At 42.0% G+C, this 15,498-nt stretch overlaps 1 protein-coding gene across 2 annotated transcripts in view; it reads left to right on the top strand.

Moving 5' to 3' along the window:
- The first annotated feature begins 15,142 nt into the window (after positions 1 to 15,142).
- STRN (striatin) overlaps positions 15,143 to 15,498 on the top strand; it is a 91,777-nt gene continuing 91,421 nt past the window's right edge. For both annotated transcript variants that reach the window (XM_047068105.1, XM_047068106.1), the window contains exon 1: positions 15,143 to 15,472. In XM_047068105.1, coding sequence (XP_046924061.1) covers positions 15,239 to 15,472 — 234 coding nt within the window. In that variant the 5' untranslated portion in view covers positions 15,143 to 15,238. The remainder of the gene's footprint in view (positions 15,473 to 15,498) is intronic.

The following is a 15,498-nucleotide window of genomic DNA, read 5'->3' on the forward strand; positions in this document are numbered from 1 at the left end:
GAATAATGTTCTGTGGTTTTTTTTGTTTTTTGATGGCTAAAACTTTGGCCTTGGTTATGTTTTATAATTACAGTGCAGAGTCTTGAGCCCTGACTATGATGGTTACTTTTGTTCATCAAATATTTATTGAGTGCCTGCTGCATATAAGGCCTCAAGCTGAGCGCTGCAGGGCATACAAAAATGAATTAGTCATAATTGTGATTATGCCAGTCTTTTGTGCAATGGGAATTTTACCGCATCAAATAGATAATTGATGAAACGAACATTTGCACAGTGTTGAGCAAATATTAAACACCAAGTTTTACCAGACGGTGTTACGTAGACTACAGGTGTCACATAGACTGCAGGTGTCTCATGGACTGCAGGTGTCGCATAGACTGCAGGTGTCGCATAGACTGCAGGTGTCACATAGACTGCAGTAGCAACAGCACCTTTTTGAATATTCCAGATGCACACCTGTTTCTCTTCGGCTGGCCTTCTATTGGCTTGCATACTCTCACCAGCTGGCAGCTCCCATCTCCTTGCTGGCTTTCCTTATTCAGTCTGTTAGGCCTCTCAGAGGGGGCTTTCGTTTGCCCATTCCTTACTTTCTTTTATGGCTACAGGGTTGTTGTTTCATCTCAAACTTGCTTTTCCAAAGTTATTCTTGTTTCAGGGGAGATGTTTTTGGTAACAGTTTTATTGAGATGTAATTCAGACACCATATAATTCACCATTTAAAAGGTATAATTGAGGGGCGCCTGGGTGGCTCAGTCGGTTAAAGCGTCTGACTTTGGCTCAGGTCATGATCTCACAGCTCTTAAGTTCAAGCCCAACGTCGGGCTCTGTGCTGACAGCTCGGAGCCTGGAACCTGCTTCAGATTCTGGGTCTCCCTCTCTGTCTACCCCTCCCCAACTCACGATCTCTCTCTCTCCTTCAAAAATAAATAAACTTTAGGGGTGCCTGGGTGGCTCAGTCGGTTGAGTGTCCGACTTCAGCTCAGGTCATGACTCGCGGTCCATGAGTTCGAGCCCCGCGTCAGGCTCTGTGCTGACAGCTCATAGCCTGGAGCCTGTTTCAGATTCTGTGTCTCCCTCTCTCTCTGACCCTCCCCTGTTCATGCTCTGTCTCTCTCTGTCTCAAAAATAAGTAAATGTTTAAAAAAAAAAAAAAACTTTAAATAAATAAATAAACTTTAAAAAATAAAAATAAAAAATAAAAGGTATAATTCAATGGTGTTTAATATTTTCACAGAGTAGTGCAACAACCATCCCTACAATCAATTATGAACATTTTCATTACTCCAAAAAGAAGCCTCACGCCCTTTAGCAATCACCCTACAATCCTTCCATTTCTCCCTAGCCTGTCACTACAACAAATTTACTTTCAGTCTCCATCAATTCTCCTATTATGAACATCTCATATAAATGAAATCATAGAATGGGGTCTTTTGTGACTGGCTTCTTGACTTAACGGTTGTTTCTTTCTTTGTTGGTTTTGGTGGGGGTTTATTAGCCTTCAAAAAACTTTACTGGGGGATAAGCCTAGCTCTAGTGGAAAAAGCCCACCTATGAAAGAAGACTGATTATTTAAGTTGGTCTGATGTACATCTATGAATTATACATTCATGGCTCAAAATAAAGACCCTCAGGGTGCCTGGGTGGCTCAGTTAAGCGTCTGACTCTTAGTTTTGGCTCAGGTCATGATCTCATGGTTCATGAGTTCAAGCCCCACATCGGACTCTGTGCTGACGGTACAGAGCCTGCTTGGGATTCTCTCTCTCTCTCTGCCCCTCCCCAGCTCACACTGCCTCTGTCACTCTCAAAATAAATAATCTTTTTTAAAAAGGAGGGCGCCTGGGTGCCTTAGTCAGTTAAGCGTCCTACTTCTGTTCAGGTCATGATCTCATCTCAAGCCCCACATTGGGCTCTGTGCTGACAGCTCAGAGCCTGGAACCTGCTTTGGATTCTGTGTCTCCCTCTCTCTCTGCCCCTCCCCTGCTAATGCTCTGTCCCTCTCTCAACAATAAACATTAAAAAAAAATTTTTTTTAGAAGGACCCTCAAATACAAATGATTCTAAAGCCATTACAACCCATGTGATTCACTTATATTGGCTCCTAAAATATGACCTATGTACAGAGGAGCTATACCTTCCTCACAATTAACTGAAGCACAGGGCCATTAAAGGGAGGGAGGGCAAAAATGACAAATAGAGTATAAGGTCCTCCTCTCTACACTATCCAATAAACATATATCCAGAATGAGAATGAAATGGAATCAATGCCCAGGTGCCTCTCAAAGAGAGCAAGTCCTTGTGGCGCATGGGGTTTGGAACTTTCTAGCATAATACATCCCAACTACTCTGGGTACACACAGTTTGCACCTAGCCCCTGTGCAAGGTGTAGCTCCACTATAGTTTTGATCACTGCCCTTAGGGAACAACCTTTATGCCTCATTAACACCAATCTGTGGCCCTCACTGACTCCGTGGTGCTTTTTTTGTTTGTTTTTTGGTTTTGTTTGTTTTTGTTTTTGTTTTTATAAAAACAACCAAAGAGGTGGCAAATGGTTGCAACAGACATCAAGGTTACAGCAATTCCAAAAGCTGAAAAAGCTCTCCATCCACTGGTCCAATCTTCTCCCCTATTGTTACTAGTTTTGCCACCAACGGGGGAAAGATGGTGGACAACTTCTTTGCAACCAGTCCTTGGCAAAAGTCCATAAATAAGAAAGCTTGTCAAAGGCAGAACCATTATATGGGCTACCTCCTCTAGCTGCAAATTTGGGGCTTGGGAAAAGAAGGAGCCAGGCGTGTGTGCAAGAAAGAGGTAAGAGTCCCTTTGTCAAGGGTTTGGTGACCCATCCCCAGATGCCCATCTTGGTGCCCACAGACCAGGGCCCACCAAAGCCCATTATTCAGATGGAAAAGGAAGCGAAACACACACACACACAGTCCAGAAATTTGCACAAGTGATACTTGTTCCTAACAGTAAGGACTTGAATGAGAATCCGGAAACTTGAAGAACACACATTTGTCTTCAGGATTTAAAAAATTTTCTCCTGTACTGAAAGATTACTTCAGCGTGGGTCAGGTCCAACAGCGTTTGTGAGAACTTGGTTGTTAAGCACACCCAGCACTGGGAAGAAAACTTCATCTGAGCCAGTGGCTGGTGGACTGGCCAGAGGCCACTCTTTCATAGGTCCCCAAACCCTGTCCCCAATTGTGTCTCCCGTCTCCACCGTTCTGATCAGCAGCTCGCCTCATGCTGGCGGGGGCACGCCAAATTCACACCCCTCCCCTCCTGTGGGCAGCGAGCGGTGCCAAGTGGGAGGGCTGATGAGACTGAGTTTGCCCACCAAGGGCATCGCGACAGTGGCGACGAACCAGTCCCAATGCCCGACATCTTTGCCTTGGACATGGCCAGGATGCGCAAAGCCGCCGGACTCCAGGTCCCAGGCCCCTCATGACATGGCCCCCTCTGCAAGTGGAAGGTACGAGGACGCAAGGGCCGCAGCTAAGGAGCCGAAGGCGGAGATACCCGGATGTGGCGCCTCCCTTGACTTCGTGTTTTTAAGCTTCCTCCACGTGGTAGCACACATCAGTACTTCATCCCTCTTTATGGCTGGATTACACTCCGTTACACGTAGACCACATTTTGTTTATCCATTCGTCAGTTGATGGGCACTTGGGCTGTTGCCACCTTTTGCCTATTGTAAATAATACTGTTGCGAACAACTGTGTGCAAGTTTTTGAGTGGACATGTGTGTTTTCATTTCTCTTGGCTATATACCTAGAAGTGGAATTGGTAGCTCTTCAACTTTTTAAGGAACTGCCAGACTGTTCTTCAATCCCTTGTTTCTGGCGCATATAACCCCTTTTCACTCACCTATGTGTAGAGAATAAAGTTTATTTCAGCCTTGGCTGTTTTCTTCTGTTCTTGGTACCTCCCAGACTTTTCCCATCATTTCATACTTTGAGGTAGGGTGCATCATGCATTGGCAATGATTCTTTTTTCCCTCCCTCTCTCCCTCAGTATCTTCCTTCCTTCCCCCTCTCCCCAGTTCTTTTTTATACTTTCCCTAAACTCTTCTGAGCCACTTACAACCTAACGTCTAGGTTTCTGTGATAATATTTATAAAAGAAGCTCTGTTTGGTTTGAAGAATTATATTTATTAATTTGTTTCACTGCCCAATCCATGAGCTTCTTCTCAGCCTGAATAATTGTATCTATTTGCTTACAAACATCCAGTATCAAGAAGCTAAAAGGAGAAGCATCGTGGTAGCCAATGGATTCTTTCTGAAGCGTAGTTTGAGCACTGTTAACATTAAAAGAAATAAAGTATTTTCAATTTCCTTTCCAGGTTCTTGTTAATATTGTCCATTTGGATTCTGAATCTAATGAGAGAGAACAAAACTTTGAAGTCAGGTTTCCCTTTTCCAAATAGGTTCTGCCATCAACTAGGGATAGAACTTTGGACAACCTAACCTCTTGGGGGCTTCAGTTCCCTCCTCTAGAAAATGAGAGGAAAATTTACTGGGTATTCTCTCTATGATCTTTTGCACATCTAAAAAGTACGTATGTCTGTATGTTTATCCTGCTTATTTTTATCAAGAGAGGGAATCTTTGGCTGATCCTTTAATATTAGCGCATAATATTGTTTCGTCTGATTAGTTGTTAAGTGGATATAAAATAGCTATCATGGTAAGACAGTATAAAATACATTAAATCCAGAGAGCAGTTAAATATTGTAGATTATCACTATCAAGAAGAGTTGCCATTCCCATTGTGTGCCAGGCACTGTGCTAGGCACTTTTATATCCATTATTTCCTTCTACGCAAACAATGCTGAATGAGGTATGCAATTAGCACAATTTTCAAAAACACCTTTACTTGTATGAATCACTATACCTCACATTTTCTTCCTTCTTAATTGGAATTTTTAGGTCCATGCCAGAAATGGCTAGAGTCCAGCTATAAATAAATGTCTTGCCTTAATGCTTTCCATCACATGGATTATTTCAAAAACTTAATTTAATCATCACGAATCTATTTCTACTTGTAAAAACGTATGAAATTATTATTGACAGACTTCACAAAATTTTACCTAAAAATTTCATGTCTTAATCACAATTTAGAAAAATTATCCTGAGCTAAGTTCTTGGTGCTGTCACTAAACAGACATGTGAGGACCATGCATGCACAAGTAACAGTACAACCATTTTTTCTTTTGTTTCCAGAGCATTTGTTTACAGCCTTGGGCCCCTATTCACAATTCCCTGTCTCTTTTTACCATTAGAAGTCAGGGTTTCCATTTCAGGCATCGTTTTTCTCATACCCATATGCCCTGTTTGCCCTTCTCCTCCCCCCCACCCCCCCAACTTTCAATGCAAGTCAAAATAATACATGAAGGGGCACCTGGGGGGCTCAGTCAGTTGAGCGGCCCACCAGCTCTTGATTTGGGTTCAGGTCGGGATCTCATGGTTGGTGGGATCAAGCCCTGCCTCCGGCTCTGCGTTGACAACGTGGAGCCAGCTTGGGATTCTCTCTCCCTCTCTCTCTCTCTCTCTCTCTCTGTCCCTCCCCAGCTGGTGCGTGTGTGTGCACTCCTTTCTCAAAATAAATAAATCAACATTAAAAAAAAGAATACATGAAAATTTAAGTGAGTTTGTTTGGCTTTTCCAACTTCTAACTTTGGCTTTTCCAACTTCTAACTTTGATTATTCATTCTTTCTTTAAACCTCTTCCTTCTTTCCAACTTATTTCCATTTGTATAGGAAAATACCTCTCTTATTTGTGAAGAAAATGGAGGGGGGAGGTGGGTGGGACTTTAACCTTGTCTAATGAGCATAAAAGTAGACTCAGGAGGAAAAAGGAAAATAATTTTATACATTATTCTAAATTGATTTTAATTAAAAAATGTGCATTCATTAAATTTTGGGGAAAACTTCTCACAATTCACCACACAGAGACAATACTGTTGATATTTTAGTCTATTTCCTTCTACATTTGTAATCATCCTGAAGTGGAATGCTGTATCCTGCTTTTGCCAACTTATTTTATAAGCATTTCCCCTTGGAATCACTCTAATAATAAAATGAGATAGATTTAGTAACCATCATTTTTTGATGGCTACTTAATGGTGGCTCTACCACTACTGACCTATGCTGGGTACTAGTTTTTACATTTTTCTAAATAATGCTGCATTTGACTTTTAAAAAATGTAACTTCACAGATTATTTCCTTGGGATAGATTGCTTTTTAAAGGGGTTATAAAAAGATGACAGATTTTAAATTTTGATACACATTGCTGAGTCTTAGAAAGTGATGCTTTTTGAAATAAAATATGTGAATATGAAACTGGGCCATTGTTTTCCAAAGTCGAGAATATACCTGGGAGTATCATTAAATCACAAATATTTGGTTATACCTAAACATTTTTTAAAATGTTTATTTGTTTTGAGAGAGAGGGAGGGGGGAGGGGCAGAGAGAGAAGGAGAGAGAATCCCAAGCTCAGCTGACAGCACAGAGCCTGACGTGGGGCTCAATCCCACAAACTTCAAGGTCGTGACCTGAGCCGTAAGCCCAAATCAAGAGTCAGATGCTCAACCAACTGAACCACCCAGTTGCCTCCCTAGACATTGTTTAAAAATGGCATTCTAGTTGACTGTAAATCATTATGAAGCTAGCAGAAACACTTAATAGAGTTTGGCTGTTTTTAGTCAAAATATGCTAGCTGAAACAAGAAAGGTGACAGTCCTACTCTGTACCCTGAAGGACCCAGTGTATATGTGTGAGGCCTGGGCTTGGGGTTAGAGGATCAGCTTCAGATGCCACGTATCAAGAGCAATGACAGACTAAGGTGTATCCAAGCCACGTGATAAAGAGAAACTGAGAATAAAATGGGCAATTTGGTCATTAATCTTCAGATAGCAGTACCAGATAGTGGATTGCACCAACAGGTCAATGTTTCAAATAAGTGGTGTGCGATTGAATATAAAATGAGAATTTCTGAAGAGAACCGTTAAAAATGATTGCCTTATGATAGTGCGTTCCTTGACACTGGACATGTACAAGGAGAACTTGAATTCCTGTTGGTCAAAGATTTTGTGATATGGTTGTCTGATGCTGTCTCATTCGCTCATTGGACAATTATTTATGACACACCTTTATTCCAGGCATTGGGAAGAAAATAGCAAAGAGTCAAGCAAAGAATCTGCCATGATATGTTTACATGAGAGATATGAAATCGTCACAGGTTGTGAGAAGTAGTTGGAGGGAATGGTATGGAGTATGGTTTGAGAAAGAACAGGCGGGGATTTCTATGTAGAATTGTTCAGAACTCCAGACTCTCATCTACTCTTCACACCTTACATGTGACTACCCACCCTTGGTTGTCTCAGAGATTCCTCAAACCCAATTAATTTTAAATTGAATTCTTCACCTGTATCTAAAACCAACTTCTGCACTCGTGATCTCCCAGTAAGTAATACAATTATTATGTCCTGTCATGTAAAATATAGATTGTGATGTCATCCCTGACACTTGCCACCTTCTCCCTCACTATGCTTAGTTCATCAAGTTTCCTAAATATCTTGTCAAATCCCTTCACATGTCTTTATTGCCATTATTGCCGTCTTAGTCCCAATCACAACATCTGGTTGCAGTATACCCAAGTGGCTGGTGTGGACTGTAGTGTCAGCTTTCCTGGGGTGGAATCTGGCTCTATTATTCACAAACTGTGCAACCAGGGGTAAGTCACTTGTTCTGTCCGTGCCTTAGTTTCCACTTTTGCAAAATGAAAATAACAATACCTGTTTTATAGAGCAGCTGTGGATTAAATGAGTTAAGACTTGCAAATGTCCTGAAAACAGTGCCTGACTCTTAGAAAACAGTTTAGAAGTGTTAACTAATACTATGTGTTCCACAGAGAAACTGAAATGATCTTTATAAATTCAAATCTGATACCTTGCTGAAAAGTCTCCAGTTGCTTACCTTAGCTAAAGACCAATTCTTTAAGGGGACTCGAGTAATCTGGCCCCTGCCTACTTCACCCACTCATTTCATCCTGGTCTTACGGCCATATAGTAGTGTCCCTATCTGTTAAGTGAAAATGATGTTAGTACTTACCCGTTAAGGACATTTTAAGGATCAAGTTAATGCATAGAAAACGCATATATATATATATATATATATATATATATATATATATATATATATTTTTAGTAAGCGGTGAATAAAAGTAATAATTGTTATTACTTTCCTCTTGCTCTTTATGTCAGGTATATCGGACTTCTTTCAAATGCACGATGTACTTTTCTTCCTCAGGTGTTTGAATTTGGCCAAAAAAGCTCCATTCCACCCGGCGCTAGCTAATTTATACTCTTCCTTCATGTTTTAATCTGGTGTATTCTCATAAAAATGTTGCAGCATTAATTTGATTACTGCAATATCCTAAAAATGGTATTATTTAAATGATCTTTTTCTCCTCTAATGAAAATGTATGTGTTGGCTCCTTCAGCTTGAATACAATCAGCTCGCAGGCGGTAGTGTTGCACATTATGATTTCGTGTGAAAGTGTGTTTGAGCTGGTTCAAACCCCTCCTCCTCTCGTTACTTCATGTCCTGCAGCTGGGGGGAAATCTGGACAAGGAGATAACATAGATAATGGGTAGAATTTTCCATTACAGAGAACAACTCCAAGTGCTAAAATTAATACTGACTGGATAGCAGTAGCGAATTGAGGGCCTGCAGGGGAGAGGGAGGGAGATACACTCCGTGTATCTTGTTTGGGAAAAGTTAAGAAAACAGGGGTCTTCAAACCCTAAAACAAAAACGTATCAGACTTTAACTTCACTCATTTTTCTTATTTTTCTGGCACAATACCCAGATTTCCCATCACGTTTACAAATAATACTGATGATGCACCACATTTAAATTCTTTTGAGAACTGACTTAGTTTATATTTAAGGACTATCAGATAGGAGTTTGGGGAGGGGAAGCTGCTGTTCTGAGCAATTCAAATCTAAATGAAGGTTGGGTGTCTTCTTCTGAGCACAGGCTCCACCTGGAAATCAGTATATCTCTGTTTCATGGTTGGCAAGGAGAGTCAGCTTATAAAAAGGTTCTCTCCCCACCTCAAGCCTCACAACGGTTATTTTTACGTAAAGAAGTTATGTGAATTGTAACGAAGTTCTGTGAATTGTTTAAAGTTCAATTCCTGCTTTAGAAATAGAGGCACCATAGTTATTAAGGAGAAAAAGAGGAGGAAGGCAAGAACCAGTTGAGTAGAGCTTTCATTCCCTGGAAATATTAAGAGACAAGGATAGAGAAGCAAGGCATGGAGTTGATGGAGAGGATGAAAGAGAATGTTCAAAAACCAGTTGATCTTTGCTGAGAGGAACAGAATCTTAAGTTGGTCACCACTGATATTCTGAGAGAAGTCTTGCTACAGCTTCAGAGCTGTATTATCATTTTAGCCTCCTGCAGTGTTAGCTATTTAGATCAGGGAAAGTAATCCTGATTTTAGGTTTTAAGTATCTATTCCTCCATACATCAGCCACTACAAAATTAAAATTAATTTTAATTTCAAAATGAAATTTTATTTAATAGTTGAATTTACTAAAATGTGTTAGTAACATAAAATTTCTTAAAAAAAATTTTTTTTTAATGTTTATTTATTCCTGAGAGAGACAGGGTGAGCTGGAGAGCTGGAGAGGGGCAGACAGAGAGGGAGACAGAATCTGAAACAGGCTCCAGGCTCCGAGCTGTCAGCACAGAGCCCGACGCGGGGCTCAAACTCACCAACTGTGAGATCATGACCTGAGCCGAAGTTGGATGCTCAACCAACTGAACCATCCAGGCGCCCCGGCAACTCTCTAATTTCAACCACACTCTTCCAAAAGAAAATAATAGTAGTAATAATAAATAATAGTAGAGGCGATTTTCCCCATCCTATCACGTGACTGTGAGGTAGATTTAATTCTTGGACTCCAAGAACATTTTCAAATAACGGAGTTCCTTTACTGCCCAATTTTTTATTGGCTGTTCTCCCAACCCAGTCATTTTTCAGACTTCCAATCTAAGAGGGAGCTTGGAAGCTGAGGAAAGGTAGAAGCAGGGTAGGCAGAAAGGAGAGGTGAGGGAAATTAGGTAGTGGCCAGATAGTACAGAGGCTGGCAAACAGTGAGCTGTTGAACATGTCTGTTCCCCAAAGTTCTCTTCATGCTAGTGGAGGCCTATCTCTACTCAAGTGGTCCACTCTATTCTCTGGCCAGAATCCTGAAAAAGCCATGAAGCTCAATTTGAAGACTATTCTTGGAGCAGTTAAAAAATCAGAGACCCAAGTGACTTGTCATTTATTTATTTATTTTATTTAAAAAAATTTTTTGAGTAAACTCTACACTCAACATGGGACTCAAACTCACAACCCCTGAGATCAAGAGTCACATGTTCTACCACGGAGCCGGTCAGTCTCCTGCACAGTTTTTTAAAAATACCCACTCATTTTAAAAGCCAACACTCTAATTATCTAAATAAACATTTAGCATTTCACGATTTTTCACTTTATACTGGTTATACTGATACATGAAACAACATTTTGACAGCTCTCTCTGTGCTTGGAAATGAAACTTTATTTTTTGTGTCATAGGTTTTATCAATTATCAAATGAAATGATCAGGAAATCAGTACCACCTTAAGGTCTGAGGCTTAAGGGTAAGGCATAGACATTAATATTTTTTAAAGATTATTTTAACTCTGCTGAATTGAATTTCTACATAGGGGATTAGAAAGAAAAAAGAACAATTATTTTCCCCCCAGTATTTATCGTCTTTATATGTTACTCAGTCTTGTGAACTCTGTTATAATAATAGCTATCATTATTTGGTATATGCTATTGGTCAAGCACTATGCTAAGGGCTTTACATTTTTTCTCTTGTCTAATCTTTGTGGTAACTTAAAAGCTGAATATTATTCTCATATTAAAAGTGACAGAATAGTGAATCAAAAAAGTTAAACCATTTGTCCAAGATTTCCAGATTTAGATAATTGTAGAGTGAGGAATAAAATTGAGGTTCTTCTTTCTCAAGATTGCTTTGGCTATTTGGGGTATTTTATTGTTCCATACAAATTTTAGGATTCATTGTTCTATTTCTGGGAAGAGTGCCTTTAGAATTTTGATAAGGATTGCATTGAATCTGTAGATTGCTTTGAGTAGTATGGAGATTTAACAAATATTAATTCTTCCAATCCATAAGCATGGAATATCTTCCCATGTTTTTATGTCTTCTTCAACTTCCTAGTATCTGGTAGTTTTCAGCATACAGGTTTTTCACCTCATTGGTCAAGTTTATTCCTAGGTATTTTATTTTTTTGGATGCACTTATAAATGAGATCTTTTTCATAATTTCTCTTTCTGATAGTTCATTGTTAGTGTGTAGAGATGCAACATGTCTTAGTGTATTGACTGTATTCTGCAACTTTACTGGATTCATTTATTCTAACAGTTTTTTGATGGAGTATTTAGGGTTTTCTATATATAATGTCACGTATATAGTGACAGTTTTACCTCTTCCTTTCCAATTTGGATGACTTTTATTTCTCTTTCTTGCCTAATTGCTCTGTTTAGGGCTTCCAGTGCTGGGTTGAATACAGGTGTTGAGAGTAGACATCCTTGTCTGTTCCTGATCCTAGAGGAAAAGCTTTCATTTTTTAAAAAAACTTTTTAAGTGTTTATTTATTTTTGAAAGCAAGAGAGACAGAGCATGAGCGGGGGAGGAACAGAGAGAGAGGGAGACACAGAATCCGAAGCAGGCTCCAGGCTCCAAGCTATCAGCACAGAGCCGGATGCAGGGGTCGAACTCACAAACCACGAGATCATGACCTGAGCTGAAGCCAGACGCTCAACCGACTGAGCCACCTAAGCGCCCCAAAGCTTTCATCTTTTCATCATTGAGTATATGATGTTAGCTGTGGGCTTGTCATAGGTAACCTTTATTATGTTGAGGTACACTCCCTCTATACCTGCCTTGTTGAGTGTTAACATGATGTATCACACTTATTGATTTGCAGATGTTGAACTATCCTTGCATCCCTAGCATAAATGTCACTTGACCATGGTGTATGATCCTTTTAATGTCTTGTTAAATTTGGTTTGCTAATATTTTGTCAATGATTTTTGCATCTATGCTCATCAGGGATATTGGCCTATAATTTGTTTTATTAAGAATTGTTTTAATGCTTATTTATTCTTAGAGAGAGAGAGAGAGAGAGAGACAGGCAGAGCGTGAGCAGAGGAGGGGCATAGAGAGAGGGAGAGACAGAATCTGAAGCAGGCTTCAGGCTCCAAGCTGTCAGCACAGAGCCTTACGTGGGGCTCGAACCCACAAACCACGAGATCATGACCTGAGCCGCAGTCAGGCACTTAACTGACTGAGGCACCCAAGTGCCCCTATAATTTTCTCTTTTTTTGGTGGCATACTTGTCTGGTTTTGGTATCAGGGTAACGCTGGCCCCATAAAATGAGTTTGGGAAAATTCTCCCCTTTTCTGTTTTTTTTTTTTTTTTTTTTTTTTTGGAAGAGTTTGAAGATTGGTATTAATCTTTCTTTGAATGTTTGATAGAAATCACCAGTGCAGCCATCTGGTCCTAGACTTTTGTTTGTTGGAATGTTTTTGATTACTGCTTCTCCTTACTGTAATCAGTCTATTCAGACTTTCTGTTTTTTCACAATTCAGTCTTGATAGGTTGTAGTTTTCTAGGAATCTATTCATTTCTTCTAGGTTATAGAATTATTTATAGCAGTGTCCTATGACCCTTTGTATTTCTTTTTTTTTAATTTTTTTTAACTTTTATTTATTTTTGAGACAGAGAGAGACAGAGCATGAACAGGGGAGGGGCAGAGAGAGAGGGAGACACAGAATCTGAAACAGGCTCCAGGCTCTGAGCTGTCAGCACAGAACCCGACGCGGGGCTCAAACTCACGGACCGTGAGATCATGACCCGAGCCGAAGTCGGACGCTTAACCGACCAAGCCACCCAGGCACCCCTGACCCTTTGTATTTCTATGGTATCAGTTGTAATATCTCCTCTTTCATTTCTGACTTTATTTATTTGAGTCCTCTCCCTTTTTCTTGATAGTCTAGCTAAAGGACTTATGGGTTCTTCGACAGCTACCATTAAATGTAATTGTTTTATAGTGTGTTATGAATTTATTTCAGGGAATTGTCAGCCATGTCTTCTATTAGAGAAAAAAAACAACTTTCTAACATTTTAAACTTGTGAGAGTACTTAAATCTTCCAGATGAGAAAATATGCCATAGTGGCATTATTGTCCCTTCCACATTCTGGTAGGTCTGATAAGAGAGGAGGCAACGTGTCAATGGAAAGATCAATGAACTAGCAGTCAGGAATTCTAGTTTCTCATTTGGACTGTGCCACTCACTCAAAGCCTCATTGTGGACAAGTTTCAACTTCTTTGGACTTAAGTTTCTTGAGCTGTAAAATGAGAGGATTGGGCAGTGTCTCAAAGGACACTTAACAGCCAAACTAATTTATGACACAGGGAATTTGGCCAAGCCTGGATCACACTTTTATTATAATAAAGAATGAATTCATGAAGCAGAAACATTCAATAAATGAGAAAAGAGAGCTTGCCATCTTTATTTGCAACCAGGGCAGATACAGTGTGTTTCCTGTCTTTTCCACAAGCAGCCATGGGAAGGGAAGGGTTGGGGGAGGACAGGAACAGGATGTCCTTCCCTGACATGTCACCAGGCAGCTTAAATCTTTACATTTTTTTTCATGGCCATCAGGTCTGATATCCCGGAAATCCATCCCACAAAATAAAAGAATTACAGATAACTCGTTATGGGGACAAGATAAGTGCTTCATTTCATTTTCATTTGTTAAATTTTTTTCAGGCGCCTTCCTTTCATTATTGTTGTAGTGTGACTTTATAGTGACATATTTTCAGGGACTTCGGAGGATAAGATTTGGAGAAACACTTGAGAGGACTTTGATGTGCTTTTGAAGGCTAATACTGCGGCGGGTTTGCAGGTGAACCGTGGACGAAACTGGGACCGGGACAAGTGAAAAGGGAGAAGTGCCTGGATACCTAAGACAGTTCTAGGGAAGAGAAAGGGACTTTGTTCCTTCAGGTGGTGTTGATTTAAGGCACTGTGAGAATTGATTATATACTTGCCAATCTCCCTTTGATGACAGGAACTGTGCCATTTATCTTTATGTCCCCAGCGACAGAAATAACTGACAATCAAATATTTGAGTTGAACTGAGTAAAAACTGCGCGGGAAAAGGTAGAAAAAAAGGACACCGAAATAACACCCTTGGATATCTGAAACGTCTACAGGACTTACTACTGCAAGATTTACTGCAGGAGAAAGGGACTTCAGCGGAGCAGTGTTTCAGATGAAGTGCCAACAATCCAGAATGTAGAAGCTGAAAAGGGCTGGTCCAGGAGAGAGAGGTGATCAGAGTTCCTTATAAGTGAAAACTGATCAGGCAACAGGTTTGAATCCGTAAGGGAGAAAAAAAAAAAAAAAAAAAAAAAGGGAGGAGCGATAGCGATAAGCAGATTGCCAGAACTTGAGGAGTGTCTGGGGCCAGAGAAACACTTAAGTTGGAGCCAAAGGGAGAGGGTTAGATACAACTAGCTGGAGCCGTCCAGGAGCCGGACCTCCGAACCTCGCTTTGAGCTTGTTTCTTAGCACAACCACCAGGAAGCCCTGAAAGATGTGCTGCTCGGACTGGTATCTTGGCGCGATAACTTCCGTGTGTGTGTATGTGTGTGTGTATGCAACAGGGCGCGCCGCCCGAGAACTTCCGCGTGCGAGGGGGGCACTGGCGCGCAGCCCGCTCGCGCCCGACCGGCGGGTGAGGAAACCCGCGCTCCCGGCCCAGTCGGCCCCCACCGCCGCAGGCAGGGGCGGGCAGGGGCGGGCCGGGGGCGGAGCTGCGGCCGCGCCCGAGTCTCTCGCAGCCCCACAGGCCGCCGCGACCGCGCTTGCCGCCGCCCCGCCCCGCGACTACAACTCCCAGCAAGCCCTGGGCCGCCCGCGCGCCGCAGTTGACCCATTTCCCGGCCCGTCCCGGGCTCGGCCGGCCCCCGCGCCCAGGCGGCTGCTCCCTGCTGACTGGGGTGTGGGCGGGGAGCGGCGGAGGCAGGAGGAGGCGCTGCTGGCCGCCGCCGTTGCCTCCGCTGCTGGGCTCCTGGGCAGCTCCCGGGGTTTCTGCGGCCGCCATGGACGAGCAGGCGGGTCCCGGCGTCTTCTTCAGCAACAACCACCCGGGCGCCGGCGGTGCCAAGGGTCTCGGGCCTCTGACGGAGGCTGCCGCGGCCGGCGACGGGGCGGCTGCGGCGGGGGCGGCGCGAGCCCAATACAGCCTCCCTGGGATCCTGCACTTCCTGCAGCACGAGTGGGCCCGCTTCGAGGTGGAGAGAGCCCAGTGGGAGGTGGAGCGGGCGGAGCTGCAGGTAAAGACCCTCCCGGCCTGGCCCTC

The sequence above is a fragment of the Lynx rufus genome, unplaced genomic scaffold, assembly GCF_022079265.1.
Source record: "Lynx rufus isolate CCGP_SWC_20201006 ecotype Redwood Valley unplaced genomic scaffold, mLynRuf1.p SCAF_8, whole genome shotgun sequence".
NCBI lineage: Eukaryota > Metazoa > Chordata > Mammalia > Carnivora > Felidae > Lynx > Lynx rufus.